Below are 27,024 nucleotides of genomic sequence, written 5' to 3'. Positions count from 1 at the left end.
TTTCCGGTTCCACTGCATGTGGCAGGTGAATCCAGATGGGGAAGTGATCGCTGCCGTGTAAGTCATCAACCACTTCCCATGCAGCAGTGTGGGCGATGGCTGGAGAGCAAAGCGATAGATCAATGGCAGAGAATGACCCAGTTGCAATGCAAAAATGCGTGCTTTGACCTGTATTTAGCAAATAGGCACTGGAAGACAGAAGAAGCCTCTCGATTGCTCTACCCCTGGGGCAAGTACTCACAGAGCCCCAAAGCATATTGTGTGCATTAAAATCACCACAGAGGATGAAGGGGGTGGGGGAGCTGTGTAAGAAGATTACTGAGAGCCACTTCGACGAGCACATCATGTGGGGGCAGGTAAAGCGAACATACTGTTAGCATATGACGCACATGTACTAATATTGCAACTGCCTGTAAATTCGTCGTGAGGGAGAGAGGTGAGGAGTGGTAGTCTGTATTGACAAAGATACCTACTCCTCCTCGAGCTCTCTGTCCACTCAGGTCGTCCTTTTTGTGGAGGACATAACCACATAGCTCATGGGTGTATGTTTCACTGAAATTTGTCTCTTGCAGACATACACACATAGGTCTATCCTGAATCAATAGACGTAGTTCCTCCAAATGTGTCCTGAACCCTTGCAGGTTCCATTGTAATATGGGAGCCATCACGGTGGTTGTTTTTTCTGCCTCTCTTTCCGCCGAGGTGGGGAGACTGCAGCGGGTGGAGGCTCAGTCTTGGGGCGAGATGATTGCCCCATATTCTCAGACTCCATCAGCTCTGGGGAAGAGTCTGATGAAGCGTCTAGTGGGACCACATTAACATGATCCGAGAGTTTACCAGCCGATTTAATCTGTTGGTGCCGCTTGACGTGTGCTTTCCTTTGTTTAGGGGGCTTTGCTGGAACTGGAGCTGGAGTGTTTATGACCATGCTGGGCTTTGGAACAGCCTCAGCAATCGGTGATGCCTGGGGCTCTTCAATGTTAGCTACTGTACCTTTCTCTGCTGTTCGAGGAGGGGCTACAGGCTCTGATACACTTGCTGCCTCGCAAGTGCACTGACATGTGCCGGTGTTCGTGCCAACACTAACAACCTCCGTCTGTGTAGATGCATCGACTTTTGGAGGTGGCTTCTGAACAATGGAAGCAAAAGACGTAACGAATGTGGGGGGGCTGCATGGCCTTAAAGATCTTTTTGGCTTCACTGTAGGGGATACGCTTAGTTGTTTTTATTTCTTGTATTTTACGTTCCTCTAGGAAGATTCTACAGTCCCTACTCCAAACAGAGTGGCTTTCAGAACAGTTTATACATCTGACAGGCGACAAACAGTCAACTCCGTCATGGGCAGCCTTACTACAGTTGCCACACATCGCTTCTCCTTTACACCCTAGAGTTGTATGCCCAAAACACTGGCACTTAAAACAGCGCATTGGGTTTGGGACATACGAGCGGACGTTTAGTCGAAGAAATACTGCCTTGACGTGTTCTGGGAGTTTGGGGGTATTGAAAGTAAGAATGAAGGAGTCAGATTTCACCAGGTTCCCATCCACCCTTTTCATGATGTTCTGAACGTCAACAATTCCCTCCTGAGCCCATTCACTCTTTAAGTCTCCTACAGGAATGTCAACGAGATCCCTACACGTAACAACACCCTTACTGGAGTTCACTGTGCTGTGAAGCTCTGTATCGATTGTGTATTCCCCCAAGCTTTTAGCTGTTTGAAGGTTAACTGCTTGCTGAGCAGTTGATGTTTCAACAAGCAGTGTCCCATTCCGTAAACGCTTCTCTGATTTTAAAAGTTCCAGCTATTCCTTCTAGACCCTTTTGGATATATAATGGCGAAACCTTTTCAAAGGAACCCTCTTTCCTTTTTATTATTAAAAACACATTCTGGTTGTCAGTATGTGCTCTGTTACTCTGAACTGCTGTACGTTTGCTGACGCCTGAGTCAGGAGGACTGGCTAACCTAGCCCTCTTGTTGGATTGGGTGGTAGTGCCTACCAGTGGTCCACCCATCCCACTGGCCAGCGAAAAATTAGAAGGAGGAAAAGAGGAAGAATTTGTGGTATCCATGGTCGTCCCATGAGCAGTTAGGGAAACTTATGTCCATCCAGACAGAGCCCCGCATGCCTGGATAAGCCTTGTACAACTGAGGTGTGGCAGGTTCCCCAGAGGTTGCCCACTAGCGACTGTTCCACCTCAACAGCCATGCATCTTATCGGCGCGCAGCACACCTTAAGATTGAAGGGTTTTTTATAGAGGTATGTACCGTCCTCGTGATCCAGGCAATCAAGCCAAGATCCCTGGTCCCTATGACACACAACGTTCCACCGTTGCGCCACACGGTGGTCGCTGAAGCATGCCCAGAGCATACGGTATCAGCAGACTGGCGGTGCACACCAGTCCACAGCTCGAGGACCCCGGGTTCGCCAAGCCCGTACCCAGCAAACGAATGCTGAGCCCCCTGACGGAAAGAGATGGCCAAGCTCTGCCCAGTCACCAGGCAGCAAACCTGCAACTGCCAGAAGTCACTGACCCTACAGACCTCGTCTTCTCCATGGGCCACATAACCATGAAGTAGTATATGCAGTATCCTGGTGCCCAGGCAGTATTTAGGTCAGAGTGCGGGCTATGCTTGAGGAGTTCATTCTGAGTGAATTTCCTGGGCCGAGCACCAAATTTGAAAACTTTTCCCACAGTCAGAATCTTACTCTGGAGCTGCCTCCACCATGAATCTAGCATTCACATTAACCTTCACTTTCAGGAGCTGCCGGCTATGGACCTGCCAGCTACTCCGTTTGTGGCCTCTACAAAGAAGAGAGATGTCTTCTGACACCATATCCAGCAATTGGACTTTGCAATATTTGTCTTCCACTGCAACGGAAACTCCTTTGCTTTAATGATGTCTACCCGAAATCGTATTGTATCTGTGACATTCTCTACCCTATTTTTGGACAATACAAAATGTGCCGCTCGTCTTTGAGCTTTCTTGATGTACTCTGTTAATCCTATCTGGTAAGGATTCCAGACTGAACTGCAGTACTCCAAGAGAGGCCAAACAAGTGTAGTGTAGCTAGTCTTTGTAGTAGATCTATTACATTTTCTAAGTGTTTTCTGCCAATAAAATGTAGTCTCTGGTTTGCCTTCCTCAAAACATTTTCTATGTCTTCTTTCCAATTTAAGTTGTTCGTGCTTGTAATTCCTAGGTATTTAGTTGAATTTACAGAATTAAGATTTGACTGATTTCTCATGTAATCGAAGTTTAACAGATTCCTTTTAGCAATCATTTGTATGACCTCACACTTTTCTTTATTTGGAGTAATCAATTGGCAATTTTTGCACCATACAGATATCTTTTCTAAATTGTTTTGGAATTTGTTTTGATTTTCTGATGACTTAACTAGACGACAAACAATGGCATCATCTGTAAACAACCTAAAATGGCTGCTCAGTTTGTTGCCGAAAGCATTTTCATGGATCAGGAACAGCAGAGGGACAATAACACTACCTTCGGGAATACCAGAAATCACTTCTGTTTTACTGGACGACTTTCTGTCAGTTATTGTGAACTGTGACCTCTCTGACAGGAAACCATGAATCCAGTTACATAACTCAGACAGTATTCTATAAGCACAAAATTTCACTACAAACCCCTTGTGTGGTACAATGTCAAAAGCCTTCTGGAAATCTATAAATAACGAATCAATTTGAAATCCTTTGTCAATAGCACTCAACACTTCATGTGAGTAAAGAGCTGGTAGAATTTCACAAGAACAATGTTTTCTGAATATATGTTGCCTGCATGTCAATAGACCATTCTCTTTGAGGTAATTCATAATGTTCAAACACAATATATGTTCTAAAAGTCTGCCGCATGTCTACATTAATGATGTGGGCCTGTAATTTATTGTATTACTCATACTACCTTTCTTGAACATTGGTGTGACCTTTGCAACTTTCCAATCCCTGGGTACGGAGCTTTTTAGTGGTTGTATATGATTGTTAAGTACGGATTGCATCAGCATACTCTCAAAGGAACCTAATTGGTATACAGTCTGGGCCAGAAGACTTACTTTTATTAAGTAATTTAAGTTGCTTCACTACTCTGAGGATATCTTCTTATAAGTTGCTCACAGTGGCAGCTGTTCTTGATTCGAATTCTCGACTATTTACTTTGTCTTCTGTGGTAAAGCAGTTTCTGAACACTGTGTTTCATAACTCAGCTTTAGCAGCACTGTCATCAATAGTATTTCCATTGCTATCATGCAGAGAAGGCTTCGATTGTGTATTGCTACTAGCATATTTACATATGACTGGAGTCGCTTTGAATTTTCTGCCAGGTTTTGAGACAAACTTTCATTGTGGAAACTATTATAATCATCTCGCATTGAAGTCTGCACTAAATTTCAAACTTGTGTAAAAGATCACCAAACTTGGATATATTGTGCTCATTTAAATTTAGTCAGCCAAAGGATGTGTAATCTTCTAAACTATTCATACAATGGCCATTCCTTGTGAAAATAAAACAAAACTAAATAATCACAAGTAATTAGTTCTCCCATTTGTATTGTCTAAGATAGTTAGCAGGAGGAGAGCGAACAAGTTTAGCATTCTCTTAATCACAGAGAGAAATGTTATTAGTTGATTTTGTGGGGTAACTGATTTGATGGGAATGACAGAATCCCTAAAGCGGAATATAGGATGGATCAGTGATGTTAAAGTTAGTTTTTAAACTCAGTCTATGCATCATTTTTTGAACCTCCAACATAGGATACCATGTAAGACAGTTGTAGGGTAATAATCACTGCATCTGCAAATGGTGTAACAGGAGTAGACAATGTTATGAATAATGGAAAATCCAGGATGGAATGTCTGGCTTTAGCTGCCAGAGACTGTGGTCATTGTGTGTGTGTGTGGGCGGGGGCAGGGGGCACACATGAGAGAGAGAGAGAGAGAGAGAGAGAGAGAGAGAGAGAGAGAGAGTCCGTCATCTGCTTTCAACAAAGGCCGTATCGGCTGATAGCTTATTTTGTGACAGTCCTTTTGTTGTGCCTATCTGTGACTCAGCATCTGCACTGTATGGTGTGTAGCAACTATCCTTTTCATAATATTGCGACAATGTTATGAACAGGAAGACTGGTTATAGAGTATGTTGTTATGAGCGACTAAGTGATCAGACTTTTTTCTGATGCCTCAAATAAAATCAAAGTCAGCCACTAAGAGGGGAACTGATAAAATGCAAAGAGCAGTGGAAAATAAACAGGTTGGTAGAGAAACTTCTAGATTTAAATGCCGTGTTTCAAATGGTTATAATGAACAGTCTCCAAGAAAATCAAAATGAGGAGTTGAAACTGGAAGATGTTAAATGGTTATACAGACACCAGGGAAACAAATAATGGACTGTAATGAGTATCCAAATACAGAGACAGATTCAAATTATTAACTAACAGAGCAAAACAATAGACTGAAATTCAAACATGTAAAGACAAAGATTAAGTCAATGAAATTGGATATAGAAAACACAGGACTGAATAAGATGAAACAAAAATTCCCCATGAACAGTGTGTAGAGTACTAAGAGTAGTCGTTTGGACTGTAAAACAGACGAAAACATATTATGCCATGAAAGGCTACTGAAAGTAGAAGGCAATTTTTTTTATTACTGCCAATACACACACATAAAAGTACTATTAGTTCTTTCTTTGGGGAGGAAAGAGGGATAGTTTGGATAAGATTAGAAAGGAAGGACATTTCACTCACATGCATTGTGAGAATGAGGGGTGACGAAAAAATTAGAGAAAAAGGAGATGTTGTTGTTGTTGTTGTGGTCTTCAGTCCTGAGACTGTTGATGCAGCTCTCCATGCTACTCTATCCTGTGCAAGCTTCTTCATCTCCCAGTACCTACTGCAACCTACATCCTTCTTAATCTGCTTAGTGTACTGATCTCTTGGTCTCCCTCTATGATTTTTACCCTCCACACTGCCCTCCAATGCTAAATTTGTGATCCCTTGATGCCTGAAAACATGTCCTACCAACCGATCCCTTCTTCTAGTCAAGTTGTGCCACAAACTTCTCTTCTCCCCAATCCTATTCAATACCTCCTCATTAGTTACGTGATCTACCCACCTTATCTTCAGCATTTTTCTGTAGCACCACATTTCAAAAGCTTCTATTCTCTTCTTGTCCAAACTGGTTATCGTCCATGTTTCACTTCCATACATGGCTACACTCCATACAAATACTTTCAGAAACGACTTCCTGACACTTAAATCTATACTCGATGTTAACAACTTTCTCTTCTTCAGAAACGATTTCCTTGCCATTGCCAGTCTACATTTTATATCCTCTCTACTTCGACCATCATCAGTTATTTTACTCCCTAAATAGCAAAACTCCTTTACTACTTTATGTGTCTCATTTCCTAATCTAATCCCCTCAGCATCACCCAATTTAATTTGACTACATTCCATTATCCTCGTTTTGCTTTTGTTGATGTTCATCTTATATCCTCCTTTCAAGACACTGTCCATTCCGTTCAACTGCTCTTCCAAGTCCTTTGCTGTCTCTGACAGAATTACAATGTCATCGGTGAACCTCAAAGTTTTCACTTCTTCTCCATGAATTTTAATACCTACTCCAAATTTTTCTTTTGTTTCCTTTACTGCTTGCTCAATATACAGATTGAATAACATCGGGAAGAGGCTACAACCCTGTCTCACTCCTTTCCCAACCACTGCTTCCCTTTCATGCCCCTTGACTCTTATAACTGCCATCTGGTTTCTGTACAAATTGTAAATAGCCTTTCGCTCCTTGTATTTTACCCCTGCCACCTTCAGAATTTGAAAGAGAGTATTCCAGTTAACGTTGTCAAAAGCTTTCTCTAAGTCTACAAATGCTAGAAACGTAGGTTTGCCTTTTCTTAATCTTTCTTCTAAGATAAGACGTAAGGTTAGTATTGCTTCACGTGTTCCAACATTTCTACGGAATCCAAACTGATCTTCCCCGAGGTCCGCTTCTACCAGTTTTTCCATTCATCTGTAAAGAATTCGTGTTAGTATTTTGCAGCTGTGACTTATTAAACTGATAGTTCGGTAATTTTCACATCTGTCAACACCTGCTTTCTTTGGGATTGGAATTATTATATTCTTCTTGAAGTCTGTGGGTGTTTCGCCTGTCTCATACATCTTGCTCACCAGATGGTAGAGTTTTGTCAGGACTGGCTCTCCCAAGGCCATCAGTAGTTCTAATGGAATGTTGTCTACTCTTAGAGCCTTGTTTCGACTCAGGTCTTTCAGTGCTCTGTCAAACTCTTCACGCAGTATCTTATCTCCCATTTCATCTTCATCTACATCCTCTTCCATTTCCATAATATTGTCCTCAAGTACATCGCCCTTGTATAAACCATCTATATACTCCTTCCACCTTTCTGCCTTCCCTTCTTTGCTTAGAACTGGGTTGCCATCTGAGCTCTTGATATTCATACAAGTGGTTCTCTTCTCTCCAAAGGTCTCTTTAATTTTCCTGTAGGCAGTATCTATCTTACCCCTAGTGAGACAAGACTCTACATCCTTACATTTGTCCTCTAGCCATCCCTGCTTAGCCATTTTGCACTTCCTGTCGATCTCATTTTTGAGACGTTTGTATTCCTTTTTGCCTGCTTCATTTACTGCATTTTTATATTTTCTCCTTTCATCAATTAAATTCAATATTTCTTCTGTTACCCACGGATTTCTATTAGCCCTCGTCTTTTTACCTACTTGATCCTCTGCTGCCTTCACTACTTCATCCCTCAGAGCTACCCATTCTTCTTCTACTGTATTTCTTTCCCCCATTCCTGTCAATTGTTCCCTTATGCTCTCCCTGAAACTCTCTACAACCTCTGGTTCTTTCAGTTTATCCAGGTCCCATCTCCTTAAATTCCCACCTTTTTGCAGTTTCTTCAGTTTCAATCTGCAGTTCATAACCAATAGATTGTGGTCAGAATCCACATCTGCCCCTGGAAATGTCTTACAATTTAAAACCTGGTTCCTAAATCTCTGTCTTACCATTATATAATCTATCTGATACCTTTTAGTATCTCCAGGATTCTTCCAGGTATACAACCTTCTTTTATGATTCTTGAACCAAGTGTTAGCTATGATTAAGTTATGCTCTGTGCAAAATTCTACAAGGCGACATCCTCTTTCATTTCTTCCCCTCAATCCATATTCACCTACTATGTTTCCTTCTCTCCCTTTTCCTACTGACGAATTCCAGTCACACATGACTATTAAATTTTCATCTCCCTTCACTACCTGAATAATTTCTTTTATCTCGTCATACATTTCATCAATTTCTTCATCATCTGCAGAGCTAGTTGGCATATAAACTTGTACTACTGTAGTAGGCATGGGCTTTGTGTCTATCTTGGCCACAATAATGCGTTCACTATGCTGTTTGTAGTAGCTAACCCGCACTCCTATTTTTTTTATTCATTATTAAACCTACTCCTGCATTACCCCTATTTGATTTTGTATTTATAACCCTGTAATCACCTGACCAAAAGTCTTGTTCCTCCTGCCACCGAACTTCACTAATTCCCACTATATCTAACTTTAACCTATCCATTTCCCTTTTTAAATTTTCTAACCTACCTGCCCGATTAAGGGATCTGACATTCCACGCTCCGATCCGTAGAATGCCAGTTTTCTTTCTCCTGATAACAACATCCTCTTGAGTAGTCCCCGCCCGGAGATCCGAATGGGGGACTATTTTACCTCCGGAATATTTGACCCAAGAGGACGCCATCATCATTTAATCATACAGTAAAGCTGCATGTCCTCGGGAAAAATTACGGCTGTAGTTTGCCCTTGCTTTCAGCCGTTCGCAGTACCAGCACAGCAAGGCCGTTTTGGTTAATGTTACAAGGCCAGAGCAGTCAATCATCGAGACTGTTGCCCCTGCAACTACTGAAAAGGCTGCTGCCCCTCTTCAGGAACCACATGTTTGTCTGGCCTCTCAACAGATACCCCTCCATTGTGGTTGCACCTACGGTACGGCCATCTGTATCGCTGAGGCACGCAAGCCTCCCCACCAACGGCAAGGTCCATGGTTCATGGGGGGAAAAGGAGATAATGGGGAAAAAATAAGTCAGAAGTAGTAGGTGAGGGGCGGGGGGGCAGTTGGGAAAGCAAAAGTAAGATGTAAAAGTAAAGTGCAATTAAGAAAATAATGAAAGAAGACATAATAAATAAAACCACAGAATGAAAAAAATAATAATAAAATCCCCATGACCATAAAAACCTATAACCCGTTAAGATGTCTAAAAATTAATAATAAATACATCTAAAAATGTATGCAATTAAACTTTGAAGTTTGTGAAAAAGGAACTTCAGGTAGAAGAATATCATAAAATAACTGGAGGTGGCAGTAACATAATTTTTTTTTTTTTTTTTTTCCATATTTGTGACAGACAAGTAACAGTGTGTACCCACTCTCCTCCTACCTCCACCCATTCCTGAATGGACGGATAGGTGGGTGACTGAATGACTAGGCAGTTACTGTTTCACGAGTATTGATTCAAAGACACAGGAACATACTATCAGTGTTCAACAGTATGTTAAAAAGAGAAAAAGTCAAAGTACATATTTCCCTTGCAACTCCCTTTACATCTTTTAGGTAGCTGAAATACAAAATTAACAGCAACTTCCTTGGGTAACAGAATAAAGCACTTACATAACACCTAAGGAAAGATGCATTATTATCAGAATTCTGACAATAATATTATTCGTACAATAGCATATGCAGATCATTGAAAGCATTAAAAACAAAAACCGAAACTGGTTGTATCTTAAGAAATGGACAGTAAGATTCCAAGTACACAAAGTATCATATTAACATACCTGATACACGGCTCTAGCAAGCGCTATTCTAACTTTCTGTCCACCACTCAATGCTGCACCAGCTTCTCCCACATCAGTTTGGTCCCCTGCCGATAACTGCTGGAGGTCACCATCTAGGCAACATGCCTCCACAACACGCCTGCAGAAAACAAGCATTTTCGTGGTCTCTTGCCACAAATACAACAAAACATTTAAAAAAAGTGAATGAAGAGGCAGAAAAGGAAGAAGATGTGAAGGAGGTTGAAAGTATGTGCAGCAACATGGACAATAGTAGGTACAAGAAAATTGCAGGTTGCTTTACTTACTTTTTTTTTTTAAGTAAGTAAAGCAACCTGCAATTTTCTTGTACCTACTATTGTCCATGTTGCTGCACATACTTTCAACCTCCTTCACATCTTCTTCCTTTTCTGCCTCTTCATTCACTTTTTTTTTTTTTTTTTCTTTTTGCAAGAGAGTGAATGAAGAGGCAGAAAAGGAAGAAGATGTGAAGGAGGTTGAAAGTATGTGCAGCAACATGGACAATAGTAGGTACAAGAAAATTGCAGGTTGCTTTACTTACTTTTATTTTACGTTACTTTTATTTTAAAAAGTAATGGCCCCAGAACAACAGAAGAGAGAATCCAACAACTGTTGTTAAAATAAAAGCATTCACTAGCATACAAATGCATGTGCGTGTGCACACAAACGCATGCGCGTGTGTGGTCCCCCCCATCCACCCCCCCTCCAAACCAACACACACACACACACACACACACACACACACACACACAATAGGTGGGTGGCAGCAGGAAAGAAATTTTTCTGGATGGAAATAAAGGGAGGGGGAGGTAGGGAGGGGGGGGTGAGGCAATGGATGAGGAAGGAGGAAGAAGGGGAGGGGAAAGGGGGAGGGAGGGTGGAGAGAGAGAGAGAGAGAGAGAGAGAGAGAGAGAGAGAGAGAGAGAGATGAATATGACTGACCTGTACTTTGCTTGCTCAAATGGATGACCAAATAGTATGTTATCTCGTACAGAGCCTCTTTGTAACCAAGGAGATTGGGCTACCAGTCCAAAAACTGCAACCAAAAATGATCTAATAGGGTCATGTCGATTCTGCATATCTGAATATGAGCAAGATGACTGAGAAGAAAGCCAGCTCTAAAATAAAACTCATTAAATCAAAAATTACACCTTCACATCATGTTATGTAGCATTTGTCTGCACAATATTTCCTTCTCACCTGAAGCTATCAGATCAGGCAATTTGCGATAAGGGTTAAATGTTTAAGTGTATAATGCTATAGTTGTGCACTTCTCTTAAAAATTTATACATATGACACTGTAAGAAATTCATGGTATCTGTAAATGAGACACATTAAAATTATTCAGTGATGTCTCATACCTGCAGTTTTTGGATCAGTGAGACTGATAGATCCTGACTGTAATTCAAGATCAGCAACAATGGCTGCCAGAAGTGATGACTTCCCTGATCCAATGTGGCCACATACACCCACTAGCTGTCCCTGTTAATGCAACAACCAAACAAAAATGGTGTTTCCTCAAAGCGTACCATCCAAATGAAAAGGTAAATGCTTCATAAAAAGTGAGTAATTATGCAAAAGTTAAAATAATGTGGTAAGTACACAGGTGTGTCACTTCACATACACAAAAGTATGAAACAGCCATACTAAAAAGTTATTAAATCTTCTGGTTAACAATTTAGAGAGATCTCAGGTGTCATGCAGAGTTGTGAAAGTTAACATCATCTCCCTACCAACAATAAAGCAGACTAAGTCTCTAAATACACAGAATGTTTATCTCCTATCTGTGAATAACACAGTTAAAATGGCAGTCACAGAAAAACCATAAACTGCAAACACAAAAAAATGATGGTGTCTCTTCCTGGAGTATGAATCATTTTATGTACAGAACTATGCTATCCACAGTAAACTTAATATAAATTCATTCTATAAGGATGTCCAGAGAATTTGAGACAAGGTTAAATCACTAGATTCACCAAGTATGCTTTAACACAGTTTGGTATCTACAGCACTTTCTTCCAAACATTTACAGTTGTCATCAATAGTGAGAAATGACACACAAGAATTCCGCACAATATTTCAGTATGTGGCAGCAATATTTGCTAACTTATTAATCAGACTTATGTCTGAATACAAAACCAAAGATATGATACTCCTATAAGTTGCATATATAGACAGATATTAGCCGTCTCCAGGACAAAACAAATGGGTAGCCTAGGGACACTTAGGAAATATGAGTATAGGATGAGTGTTAAGACATGATCACATCTCATCTGTTCAATGACATTTCAGCACTGAATTCTAATGAAATCCAATTGAGAAGAAAAGATCACGCCACAAACTAGTCAAGTATATATCCACGCTTATTTCCAGCCGCCATAAGTAATGTAAGGTCACAATGAATATGCAAGGCATGATGAAACAACACTGGAAGATAAAATCTGCTTTACTCTTTTAACATCTTTAATGAGGGTTTGGGAATCATTCAGTATGGATGTTTTTTCTTACCCTGTGTGAAAAATTTTCTAACATTTTCTGGCATAATCAACTGAATACGAAAACACTTACAAGTTTATTCCTAAATTATTTAAAGATGCTTTGCTACCAACTATTCTCTATATGTGAGTGTACATTAGCATTTCTGACAACTTGCTGTAACTATCCCTACATCCCAGTGACAGTATTTGCAAAACTATGTCTCAAAAGCATTTATGCATTTTCAATTCAGAAAGGATGGAAAGAAGAAAAAGTAGCATTTCACGTATACATTCCCAAGACCAAAATGAATACTTATGATCTAAGAGTGGCAGTAAAAATATGTGAAAATCTGATGTAAACATTACAAATATGAAAAGTTAATGTCTAAATATAAAAGTGTATGTACTGCATTCTTACCTTTTTAATTGTGATATTAATGTTCTTAAGTACAGAAAGAGTACTGCTCCAAGAGAAACTAGCATTCGTCAACTGCAGCACGGTCTTACCACTATCAGGTGGCATCTTACTGTAATAGTGGTCTGGATCCAAATCCTCCAACTATGCAATGTGAAATGCTGTTAGAATCCTTTAATTGCATTAGAGTTCATAAGATATTATCACTCTTCAAGCACTCTTGGACTAGATGAAAAACTACAACTCAATTATAAATCATAATAGTAAGTGTACTTATTTTTCTGCTTAACACAAAAGAATAGAAGGGACCAAACACTATTATTAACCATAGAGGTAGTTGTTACATCTTTAGATTAACATAAAATGGATCATAGGATCAAAGATCTACTCTGGGTGTAGTTCTCATCTTCCAATATCAGAGATGATGTTGTCTAAAACAATGTTTGGATACTTCATCTCCCTGTCATTTAACCCAATCTGAATAAAATTTATTTTATCAATACACATAATTTTCTACTCGTGAGTTCTCATATTCCTCTCGTTTCCAAATACAAGCTTTCACAACAATGCAACAGAAAATCCCAGGTGGACTATAAACAAAGGCAATAACTCAATGTGTGGAGGAGGCACTGAGAGCAATCAATAAGTATACAAAAAATAAGTTTCTAAGTTGGATGGGCACCTAAATCAATGAGGAGTGTGTATTTTATTTTTTTACCTTTTTGCTTTCATGCAAGAGTCATTTTCCAGATATTGAATTCACATGACAATTTCAAACAAATAATCTTTTCTAAAACAGGATTTCTAGATCAATAGTACTCACTTGAGTCTTGTAAGGACATTGAGAGGAATAGCTAACCAGATATATAAGACGATTACTGATCATATCACACATTATACTGCAAACAAGATATGACATATGAAGTAATTTTTGTATTTTTATCACCACAATCTTGCTTTCATTTCTAGCTTTCATTTTATTACAACTATTACATCATAATGTAAAACATAATTATTGTTTTGAGATTTACTTCCTGAGAACACCAGAGATTAGCACAAGGCATTCATATTTATTTAGAGAAATATTTTGGAAATAATCAGTGCGAGTAACTGATATTGTATGAACAGTAAATGCAAGGCAATATGGTGAGAGTCATAAAAAATGAAATTATTCATTGAGGACAGTAACATCTCAGTAGAGATGATGAGGTAAACACCATGCAAGTAGTTGGAGGAAGCACAGGTCATACGCACCTACAAAAAGAGTAATAAAAAATGAAAGTATTTATCAAGGGCAATAACATCTCAATAGAGATGATGAAATAAACACTCTGCAAGTAGTTGGAGAAAGCACAGGTCATATGCATCTACAAAAAGAGTAGAAGAAATTATTCACAAAATTACTGTGCAATATCTCTGACATATTCTGAGGCAAAACATAATGAAGTATCTCTAACAGAATGATTTCCTTCATGCAAACCAGTATAGATTCCAAAAACATTGGCCATGTGAAACCCAATTTGTACTTTTCCCACACAGAGTCTTGAAACCCATGGATCAAGGCAGATATGTAGATGCTATCTTTCATTACTTCCAAAAGGCACCTGACTCAGTACCTCACAAACAATTATTAATGAAAATGATCATAATGGGATATCACACGATGTGTTGGATTTAGAATTTCTTGATAGCAAGGACACAGCATGTTACCTTGGCTGGAGAGTCACTGATAGATGTAGAAATATCTTCAGGTGCCCCAGGGTAGTGTGTTTGTACCTTTGCTATTCAAGCTGTATATTTATGGCTTGGTTCAAATGGCTCTGAGCACTATGGGACTTAACATCTAAGGTCATCAGTCCCCTAGAACTTAGAACTACTTAAACGTAACTAACCTAAGGACATCACACACATCCATGCCCAAGGCAGGATTCGAACCTGCGACCATAGCAGTCGCGCGGTTCCGGACTGAAGCGCCTAGAACCGTTCGGCCACCGCGGCCAGCCTGTATATTTATGATCTGGCAGACAACATTAATAGTAACCTCAGAATTTTCACTGTCTAAAAAAAGCTGTAATCAGTGAGATCTTTATTACATTTCAACTTACTGACAAAATTAGTAAGCTGCTATATGTGGTTAGAAATGCAAAATTGTTCTCAAAATTCAAAAAATATAGTATGATAATATATGACAACATACTCAGTGAGTCATAACCTGAATTTGTCAACTCAGACAAATACCCAAGTGTAAAAATCTGTGATGACTTCAAGTGTAATGGCATGTGGGCTTAATAATAAATAAAACAAGTGATGGACTCTGGTTCATAGGTTTGGTACTGGGAAAATGCAACCAGTCTACACAAAAACAATTGTGCAACCTAGTGTGGGGCTGATAATACTATTGTGCTGGCAGCTGGAATCAGAAGCTATTCTACAGTTTTTGTCTACCTATGATATCAGCTCCTTATACACTGGCAGCTGGAATCAGAAGCTATTCTACAGTTTTTGTCTACCTACGATATCAGTTCCTTACACATAAATGGCAGGAAACGCCAACAGCAACCTAGCTGTACATCACCCATTCCTGGGTCACCCTAAATAAAAATCTTAATTCTGCTATTAAGTAACATGAACTGTTACTCTTTCCAAATAAACAAATCAATAAATGTGCTAGCAAAGAATTGTTAAACCAGCAGCAACATAATACATTGCTGTCAAGTCCATGCTATATAGTGCAGTTATTCTTTGTCAGACACAATACCATTGGAAAAAATGTATAATCCTATGACTAGAATATCAATTAGTCATATTTGGAATTTGCCAACTCATGCAAATATCTGGGTGTAATAATTTGTAAGGATATGGAACAGAACGATCACGCAGGCTCAGTAAAGGATATTTCACTTCACTGGTGGGATACTGGGGACATGTATTCAGTCTACAAATGAGACTGTTTACAAAACACCCATGAGACCCACCTAGAAAACTGATCAACCGTGAGAGATTCACACTAAATAGGATTAACAATGGATACAGAATGTATACTGTGTAAGGAGCACAAATGATCACAACTTATCAATGGAAGAGCATCACAGCAATGTTGAAAGGACTGCACTGGCAGACATTTTAGGACTGATCCTGTCTGCATCTGCTTACAAAGTTTCAAGAACTAATATTAAGTGAGCAGTCCAGGAATACACTACAACCCTCTATGTATCACTCACATACGGAGCACAAAGACAAGATTAGACAAAATACAGCATGCACAGTGGAATTTAAGCAATCTCTTTCCCACAAAAATTATGTGAATGGAACAGAAAGAAGCCCTAACAATTTGTACAGTGGCAAGTACCCTATGCTATACACATCACAGTAGTTTCCAGATTATGGATGTAGACGTAGTTGATTGAGACTGAAAACATATAACACATTTACACATGAGTATCAATATAGATGTCTTACAATGTACTTTACTTTATACAATACACATACACTTATTCTGTACAATACTAAAAGTTTCTGAAATACAATTTGTTTTAAATTCATTACATCATTCCATATTTTCATTCATATTTCTTCTCTTATCGCAAAATGTAATCACTTGATTCTTCCTTCCCAATTCGGAACTTTTAAAATGTGTTGGACCTTGTCCATCACAGTGACCCTCCTATGCCATCACATGCCTTTTCTCTGGTGTTTTTAAAGACACTTTTAATTCCATGTTTGTGGTGTATAGATGAGTTATTCCAATCAACAAATACTGATACATTGCTTCACGTGACATCCATTATCAACAGAAAATATCATCCTTTTCCTCAATAACAAATGAAGTCCTGTTTTACGTTTTTAAGTGAACAGAGTACATCTCTTTTATGTTTCCTAACAGATCCGCTATTTCATTTCTTCCTAACCTCCTCTTTTTCATGGTCATGCAGCACACAAATATCAATTCTTGGCTCATGCCAGCACACAGACAGACATACTGAAACATTTCATAAACTAATTTTTAAAAACTGATGATAAGCATAGTTTATAATTGACATTAACACTATTTTTCTGGATGAGGATACTGAGCAAGAATATATTGAGGCAAGTACATTTATGTTTTCATGATGCAAATAACTATCATGTTTTATCTGTTGATACCACCATTAACAATTATAGATCGTGTACAACACAATTTAAAAATCTTTAGGAATTTGCTTGTACAGTTTGCCACTGAAGTATATAGCTTCATTAGAGCAGTGTTAAAAGTCAGCCGTCCAACTTCTTTCATATTTTTATTGTATATTTAGATTTATCATACCCACATAATACGTTTTATAATTAAAAAAAACACTCATATTTCATTACAAAGAAAAATTGACCTTCAGTATGCCTACAGACTCACAAATGTATTACAGTTATGCAAATGCCTCCAAAAAGTGATACAAGAAAACATTCATAGTTTGTGAAATTAAAAAGGCAATGATTGTTCCAAATTGTGATATTTGAAAGAAGAGTTACATACCCGCATCAGTTTCTCCAATCGACCAATCGACACCCAAGCTTCTGCAATGCCATTGAGAACCCATGGAAATGCATTTAGCGGTGCAATCAACATTTGCAACAACGCCACTCCTGTGAAAACTGTAGATGCTGTCAGTTTTCCACCCAGTATAGCAAAAGTCCCGAAAGTTAGGACAGACATAAGCACTGGTGTTGCAGCCCAAAAGAACACACACAGCGCATCAAGGAATTTGCGTCCTCGCAAATATTTCACTTCTTCTGATCGGACCTCTGGAAGAATATTTTTAAGTTTTTAAACATATTTGAATCCAAGCATGAACACAAATTCAATGTTTTAAATGCTTGGCTCCCAATTGTAAATGGGGCAGGAGATATGAGGGTACTGTACTAAAATTGATTGAAGTGAAACTTACTAGCAGATTAAAACAGTGTGCCAGGCCAGGAGTCAGGATCAAACCTGGGACTCCAGATCAAAGTCCTGTCTGGTACACACAGTTTTTAACTGCCAGGAAGTTTCAAATCAGTGCACACTCTGTTGTACATGAAAATTCATTCGGCATAAGCGAAGTGTCTGAACCATGAAAAACTGATCAGGTTTATGCTGAAATGTAAATGTGATCATTTTAAAAATAGAGTCAATTCTGAATCAACAACTGTGGCCCACATACAGTTCTTAAGTGAATATGCTCTTATCTTTCATCATCCATGCAGATTTACCTAAACGTTTATCTCCTTCCATTATGCCTTTCTTACACTCATTTCCACACATCCTTGCACCATCTGCCTCACTACCACACTTCCTGCCTTCTCTACCTTTTTGCACTGAATCACCACTGTCATTAATGATAGTCTGACTTCATAGCAACAGCGCATGTCTCATGTAAAGAAATAAATAAATAACATGGTTATTACTAGAATAAAAGTGAAAAACTTACGAGGGTCATTCCATTGAAAATCATCAGATTTTAGCCAAAGTGGGTTGCATCATGGTTACAGATTTCAATGAAATTTGGTTAATAACTGCACTAAATTAAGTTCATATCTCAGGTATTGAAATGTGAAAACCCCAGGGGCCTGAGCTAAACCATCCCAAAGTTACAATTTTGGCTTTCTTTTTTTTTTTTCCAAAAAACGTGTCACCATGTGTGACTACCTAGCTCCTTGTACTAAATCAGATACAGCCAAAAAGTTGGTCTCATTTGAAGGGTAACACCTCTCCCTTGTAGGAGAAAGCAATAATGTGTTGCAATGGTTAATGGTTCGCAAGTAATACATAAACAAACAGCTACACAAATTATAGCATTTTTGCAAGTTTCAATATTTTTTATCTCATGTGTGAATGATAGTACTGGAACAATATTTGATATGTATAGAGAGGTGATAAGGCTGAATTCATAAAACAAATTTGGGTGTGTTACTTGCATGCACACATTGACTTTTTGGATTTTGAAAATTCTGAAATTGTCGAAAATCACTATTTGGGACTTCCCCAAATGCAATGTGTGCAAGGTCACGGCGTGCTGCACATTGCTTCATTATGTAGCTTGTATCTAAGTCTTTTACCCCCAAAATACCTTTGTGTTACTCCAATGCACAACTCTTTTATTGTACTCTTTAACAGTGTGTTCTTGTCGATAAAGACAATATTGTAAGTGCCACAGAACTTGACATGAGAGACCCATTATTCTGCAACATATTCAACTTGAATTAGTAGAAATAATATGTTTCACACTCAGAGCACATTAATCATTATCTAAACAGGAAATTACATAGGAAGCACACGCATTGAAGATTGGTGCCTTTCCTCGCTTAGACACAAATGGAGTATTTCAATTTCAGTTGCTCAGTCCAGTGTATACTGTCTGCCTGTTATAGTGTTTGGCACAATATCTGGTTTCAGAATGCCCCTGAGTTTCACACAGCTGACTTCATTGGTTAAAAAGTAAGCTTTAGCTGGTCCAGGTGGATGCAGATACTTCACCAAAACATCTTGGTTCTCTTCAGAATAGTCCATAACAAAGGCAAGGTACCACTTATAATCATAGACACAAATAATGTAAGAAGACGGTCTGATATCTTGCAATGATACTGCTTGGCATTGTACTGGAGACTGTTGTGCTTCTGCATTGTGTGTGAGATAACCTATATCATATCTCACGGAGCATGAAGTTTGATACATCTTAAAAACATCCTTTCCAGCAGGTCTAAAGTGATGGAACTGTCTTGTGTTTGGAGTTGTCCTGCACTGATCAAATATTTCATTCAGTAGCACTGCACTGTTATTTTCAATGTCTTCTGAGATCACATACAAGAACTGAATACCCTTTATCTCTTGTGATGCAAATTCGAAAAATGCTTGTGCAATGAGGATTGGGTGATTAAGTTCTTGAAGACTCCTTCTAGCAGCCAGTCTTTTGACTGTCCCCCCAACTCCATCACAGCTATTCTTCCCATGGCTAGTGGCAAAGAAATGCCACTCAGCATCAATTCCGAAGTTCTCAGAATGCAGTGTCAGATTTCTAAAATTTTTCTGGTTTTTATATTGAGATGATGCTCCATCTGAAAAATAGTGAATTTTTCCTAAGTGAGGCATTGCATCTTTTATATGGGGAATAATGGTTTTCTGATAATAATGTACAGTAGCTGTTGAGTGAATGAGATGATCACTTATCATGCACACTGTCTTTACAGTTGATGATGCTGACTCTGATTTCAATAAATACACTATAAAAGGATGCACTGTGGCCTGGGATTGCTTGCTGCCAGTGAATCCTTGTGCTGCATCTTGTACAATAAACAAGTAATTCTCAGAAAAATCTCCAATCGCAATACACTCTGTTGGGCCAAGAGTTTCTTACAGTGAAGTTAGATAACATGATTGCTGTTTTGTTATTAAATAATGACTTTTCAGTAATTCCAGTTTGTTGCAAAAATTGTGTATGAAATCATCAATTGCTTCCACCACTGATATTAATGTACATTAAGCTATTGTGATCCACTGCATATACTGGACATCTTCATCCAAACACAGTGCTTCTGATTCTGAAAGAAGAGCTGAAACACATTGCACTCCAGGGCCTACTTATATAACATACTGTCCTCACTTTCTGTAGAGCAGACAATCTTCTCAAGTAAGTCTGTAGTTGTATTACGAAGCTTGGTGATATCTAACATCAGCTTCAATGAAAACAACACACAGCATGGGTCCCACGCGCACCCACGAGTACACACCATTTGGGACACAATTGTGCGAATTTTGAGAAACCAATTTTATAAGTGTGAAACTTCTCTTTGAAGGTCACATACAGCTTCTTCAAATTCACTAAACCAAGGCATTTCTGTTTGTGTTCTTTAACACCACATTCCAATTGGACAGTTATAAAGTCTTTCATCCCTGGACAAAAATGACTGTACTCATCATCTTCAAAAAATTTACAAACAGTATGTACTACATTATCACATAAGGACTTACACATCCATGATGCATCACATACGGCAAGATTCCTTGTTTTTCCTTCTGTGCCCTGGCCTTTTGAACCAAATATTCTGACACCCCAAATTCCCTAGACCACAATATGCAACTGTCCACTTCGAAGGAAGGAGACTGATAATCTTGATTTTTATTTCATAGGTAGTCATTTTATATTTTTCCTTTAGCTGTTCAATACGATCAGCAAAGTCTGTCCAGGTGGAAGTTGAAGGGATATGATCCTCATGATTAGGTATTGTAACTTTGAGACACTTTTTCAAGTGCTTATGAACAACAGAGCAGATTTTCTTGTACTTCGTTTTGCCATGTGAAACTTTTTTACTACCGTACTACTCAGACACCATTTCTTAAGTGGTGACACACTGAGAGCACTACAGGCCCGTATTCACTGGAGCTACAAATTCTTCAGCAGGCCGAAAACTGTCACTTGTATCTATTGAACATTCATTCATTCATTCTCTTGGTTGCCTCTTATACTGGTGTTAATCATGCAATAACACTTTGAGCACAGAGATTTGCCAGGTGTAAGATTAACATTACTGGAAAGCTGCCTACACAGCTCTATGGAAATAACTCTCAGAGACTTTTTTACCACAATCTTGTGATGAGAGAATGGATCACAACATATATGACCAAAAATGTGGGTAAAATTGTTCAGATATATCTTCTCATGATGGTAATATGAAGTTTACTTATCATCAGTTTGTAATCCTGTACGAACAGCCAATAGGTGTTTTGTCTCATCACTATAGTCACACATACGTTTGAGTTCTGACTGTCTACAGTAAGATAGTTTATGACATTCCTGTCTTAATGCTGTACCAGGAAAACATTTCTCCATGTCATCCACACACAGCTGCAACTGGATGGTGGTGGTGGACCAATCAGGATTCCTGGGTGGGCAGAACTGTATTACAGGTGGTGTGTTAGGTTGCTGTCTGCACATAAAAACAATAAATTATTGTTACATGTAGCAGGCTTTCCACAAATCATGGATGGGACGTTTGGAGTTAGGTAAATCAAAATAAAATGTTTAATTTAAATTCTTGATTCCTTTAGCTGCGATTCAAACATTTATTATTTGATACACAAGATTAATGGGTGATTTCAGTAATTCACCATTATTTTTGTCTGTAGTTTTGACTAATAGTTCTGGATTAACACCATAAAAATAAAACAGAGTGAAAAATTAAATATTTAATGTTGAAGTTAACTTAATGCACTTTGGACACTTCAGAAAACATCCCTGAAAGATAGCAGTGTCATGGTTTGATGCTTTAGTAGGGAATAAGTTAATTATATCATATAAATTGTCCCATCCATCACAGCATTTATGTATGAAAAACAATTTGAATTAAAATATAACTTACAGAATTCAATAGTTCTTGAGCATGACTCAATGAAATGAAGGTCTTTCTTTACTATCAAAAACCAATGCATGATTTTAGAGGCAGATGGGAGAGCTTTCCTTGTAAAAAAGAAATTAATACAAAAGAACTTGTCAGTGCCTACTAGTTTCCAGATTTTCTAGCTATGCTACTGAAAACAAGCTTAATAATGAACTGTCTGTCAATAATGGTGTGAAGTCATTGCCAAATTGACAACCTATTGTTTTTACTATTACCGCCCACAAGTGTAATTTCTCTAAGATGATGGTGATAAATGGGAAAAAAAGTTGCTGGATGTTTCTATTCTCTACTTGTAATTTCAGTGGCTCAGGATTTCACCAAAACTAATCACAGTCATGACTTTCACATTTTTAACTTCTACTCATAGGCTCATTCCCTCATGGAATGCCAGGTATAATATGTAGTGTATCAATATTAGAACATTGTTAAATGATTTATAATAAATGAAAGTAATACAAAGATATTTTGGGAGTAATTAGACTTAGATACAAGCTACATACTGAAGCAATTTGCAGCACGCTGTGACCTTGCACACATTGCATTTGGGGAGGTCCCAAATAGTGATTTTCGACAGTTTCGGAATTTTCAAACTCCAAAAGATCGATGTGCACATGCAAGTAACACAACCAAATTTGTTTTATGAATTCAGCCTTACCACCTCTCTATACACATCAAATGTTGTTTCAGTACTATCATTCACACATGAGATAAAAAAATTGAAAACTTGCAAAAATGTGATAACTTGTGTAGCTGTTTGTCTACGTATTACTTCCGAACCATGAACCATTGCAACATATTATTGCTTTCTCCTACAAGGGAGAGGTGTTACCTTTCAAATGAGACCAACCTTTTGGCTGTATCTGATTTAGTACAAGGAGCTAGGTGGTCACACATGGTGGCACGTTTTTTGAAAAAAACAGCCAAAATTGTAACTTTGGGATGGCCTAGATCAGCCCCCTGGGGGTTTCACATTTCAGTAGCTGAGATAGGAACTTACTTTAGTGCAGGTATTAACTGTACCACATTTCACTGAAATCTGAAACCATGATGCAACCCCCAGCTGATGATTTCCAATGGAATGACCCACAAAAATAAATACTGTAAAAATAATTCAAAAGAAACATTTAAACCAGGTATTCCCAAAGTGGTCAATATCGACCCCTTGGGGTCGATATCGGTTTCCTAGGGGTCGACATAAACAAAAACTGATTTTGGGGGTCGACGAGGTCTAAAAATCGACCCCTGTTAAATTAACACAAGTTCTTATTTAAAACTTTCAAGATAGGTAGGTACTGTATTGTTTATGTTGTGTTAGTCACCAGGTTCATCCATCACACTGAATGTTTTATTTTCTCTTTGCGAATTAATACTTTTTTAAATATAATTTCCTACCTACTTAATATTCTTTAAGTACTTAATTTGTAATAATCATTATAAATTAAACTTGATATTTAATGAATTGTATGTCTTTTTATTTTGTTAAATTTTGATGAGAAAATGAAGTCAACTTTACTCACTTAACCAAGTGCAAAGTTTTCCAATTGGTACCTTAGTACCTAGGTATTTTGTATCAATAGGAAAAAACTAAAGATAGGCCCCCTTATTCATAATAGTCTGCTAACTTCAAGCATTGCTAATTCTCACTCTGTCTTCTTCTATTGACCTAAGCCAGAATAAAAAATAACACTCTGTAGCAGCTGTTTTAAGTTAGCGGACCATTGTGAATAAGGGGGTTGATCTTAAAAGTAGGAAATTTGGCCATGGGGGTCTGAGGTAACAGTTCATTTTGGAAAAGGGGTCACTTGTCCAAAATGGTGTGGGGATCCCTGATTTAAACAACTAAAAACAGAGGGAGACGTATATGGTGAGAAATGAGATATGATTGAACTGAGGGGCCAGATGTGGTGGAAGACATTATGGAATTCAAAGTAGACAAAAAATGGTGACAAATGTACACAAGACACTAACATTTCAAATTTTCAATCATAGACTGCAGGGACTAAGCAGATTAATTCAGATCCTCTTCTCTTTGTCATGCTGTAATTTAACTTCACATTTCTCTATCACTGCACTCTGCATCTAAGTAAGAATCTTTGCTTACAACATGTTTTGTTCACAATATTTTTCTTGCATTGTGATCAGGCTTGTTACAATTCAATCTCCTGGTGAGAAATACTATACTATCATTTTGCAATTAACTGCACGGTCAAAGAAATCACCTCACTGTCCTGACTTAATATTGACCAGTCGTCAGGTAAATAGACAATGTGTCGAAACACCCAGCTTTCAAATTCATATTCTTCATTAGACAGTTTCTCAGTGTGGGTGGTGGAGGAATATGCACAGAGTGAGGAGAGTAACAGGAGGCAAATGGCATACAAGTGGGAAATGACATACAGAGAAAGAGGAAGGGGAGGGAGAGGAGGTGAAGGGAGATGTGGGGGACAATTTAAAAGAAGTGAAAACTGTGACAGAGGAAGATTAGGCTGAGGAGGCAAGGGAAGAGAAATTGTAGGTAGGGGAGGGAGAGGGGGAGGAGAAAGGTGGGGGGGCGGGGCGGGGGTGGATGAATTATAAAGAGGGAGAGGTTCAAAACGAGACATAAGGGGAGAGAGTTGAGAAGGGGAGAGGGAGAAGGGAGGGGGCGAGAGGGGGAGGGGGGAGAGAGGGGGGAGAGGGGGAGGGAGGGAGGGAGAGAGAGAGGGGGGGGAGGGGGGGGACAGAGAGAGAGAGAGAGAGAGAGAGAGAGAATTGGGGAAGTCTTGCTGAAAATATGAGAGAAGGAATAATTTTTATAAATGCAGAATAGGATCATGGCAGGTTTCTGATATGAGACTGGGTGGGGATGTGGCAGAGGTACTCATCTAGTGTACCAACTACAATTCAGCTATAATTTCTGCCTATTCAGTATTTTCATAAAAAATGTCTGCTTTCAGACAATAACTTGTACATAAATTATATGTATTGTAGGATGCCTTCACTCCGGATGTTTTCTCAGGTTACTCTCTGTCCTTTTTAAACGTGATATTTGAACATAAATAAAGCACTGAGCAATTTTGTTACTTTTGTCTCTTACAGAAAAATATCTGCACGAATAATTAGATATCAGCCTTTTTTTCATTGCTGACAGCCACACACACCTACACACAGAAATGAACAAAAATTTTTTGTGCTTCAAATTTTTTATGGTGTATAATATTTGCATAACATGTGAGTGTAGTTCTGCAATCAAGAACACACAACACACTTTCTCCATTGGAATGGTGGCAGTGTTTGCACAAGGGAATGATTCTGCTCTCAGCAGTCCACTGCTGTTAACTATTACCAAGGAATGAATACAACCCAGATATGACTTGCACCCTGACATGCAGTACTGCATATTAGTCACAGTTGCTATATGGGATGGATGCGACAGAATGTTCAAAAGGACTGGAGAAGTTGCAGGTGCCTACGCAGCACCCAACCCAGGCAGATATATTAATGAGTCACAGCTACAGTAAGGAATGGCTGTGATGGCACATTCAAAAGAAATGGATATGTTTCAGACCTGTGAATAACTAGCTGACCACGTGAACATGTCTGTGCTTAATAAGTTGTGACACAGAACTCTGCAGCTGTCCATTGCAGGGTAAATGCACAAATGATATCAATTTGTTTAAAATTACTGAAATTTTAACAGCAAGAAGAAAAGCATTGCAACAAATACCGAACAGTTTTCTCATTGCAAGATGTAAAGTGAAAACTTTCTTTTCTGTTGTGAATCCTAACATATTAAAAATTTAATACGGTCCACTGTCAGATGTATTATTTGCTTAAGAAGTTTGATTCAGTAACAATTTTAATAGTTATGTGAAATACTACCCATCCTTATGTAGGGAGAAAATGTGGTATGACCATTTCTGGCAGACAAAAAGGCAAAGGTGTTCAGCATTATCTTGGGTCAATTGCATTTATTTCTCTCTCTAAGACCAGTAACAGATGTGGAAAGCACTGTTCACTAGTTTACTTGTGCATTTTTTTCTTGGAGATTACATGTGACAATATAAGAGGATGTCTTCTCTGAGGAGGAGGGGATCCTGCAAGAGAATAACTAAACTTGCTTTCAGTTTGAAATAGTATAAAAACCATGTTCCACAGTAGAAGGGCCAGTCAAATGAAAATGAAACAGATGGAAAAAAGTAAGTAAACAGTTTATTATCTCAAAAATAACTGCTATAACTGTTAATACATTTACTGAACTGTGAGACAATATGGTCACTGCCCTCGTGGCAAAATGCTTGTGGTTGCCTACAGAATGAAGATTGTGCCCATGCATGCACTTCTTTATCCTTGGAAAATCAATGGCCACCAAAGTCTTTCTTCAGGGTTCCAAAAATATGGAACTCACTTGGGGAGAGATGGGGACTGTATGGAGTATGTGCAAGGTCTTCCCATCAAAACTTCTGCACCCTAGTCAAAACAACCTTGGCAACATGTGGGCCCAACCATGTTTCAAGTACACTGCAGAAGTTACACTGGGAAGCCATATGTCTAGTTTTTATTCAGTTGCCATTACAGATGTACTTTTCTGGCCACCAATTTACCTAGATTTTAACCAACCTGAACATTTGTAGGATTGCTGTAAAAGTAAATCACCTGTCATAAACAGTTCAACAACACTGGAATTCACTGTGAAAGTACATCTCTACTTAACATTGGCAGCCTGTCACTGCCTGACAAATTCGTAGTTTATCTACCTGCTAAGTCTGCTGAAAACAGTCATTACTCTGGATGCTAACATGTGGTTATTAAATGTGATTGAACAGCAAACATTTCTTCACAGATCTATTTT

At 38.6% G+C, this 27,024-nt stretch overlaps 1 protein-coding gene across 2 annotated transcripts in view; it reads right to left on the bottom strand.

Moving 5' to 3' along the window:
- Positions 1 to 27,024, bottom strand: part of LOC126196086 (ATP-binding cassette sub-family C member 10) — a 369,743-nt gene that overhangs the window by 177,132 nt on the left and 165,587 nt on the right. For both annotated transcript variants that reach the window (XM_049934541.1, XM_049934540.1), the window contains exons 8-12: positions 17,296 to 17,564; positions 12,792 to 12,932; positions 11,258 to 11,378; positions 10,839 to 10,932; positions 9,879 to 10,017 (exon numbers count right to left, since the gene is read on the bottom strand). In XM_049934541.1, the coding sequence (XP_049790498.1) occupies positions 9,879 to 10,017; positions 10,839 to 10,932; positions 11,258 to 11,378; positions 12,792 to 12,932; positions 17,296 to 17,564 (764 nt within the window). The remainder of the gene's footprint in view (positions 1 to 9,878; positions 10,018 to 10,838; positions 10,933 to 11,257; positions 11,379 to 12,791; positions 12,933 to 17,295; positions 17,565 to 27,024) is intronic.

Source organism: Schistocerca nitens, chromosome 1 (assembly GCF_023898315.1).
Source record: "Schistocerca nitens isolate TAMUIC-IGC-003100 chromosome 1, iqSchNite1.1, whole genome shotgun sequence".
Lineage (NCBI taxonomy): Eukaryota > Metazoa > Arthropoda > Insecta > Orthoptera > Acrididae > Schistocerca > Schistocerca nitens.
This window is presented reverse-complemented; position numbering and strand designations above follow the sequence as displayed.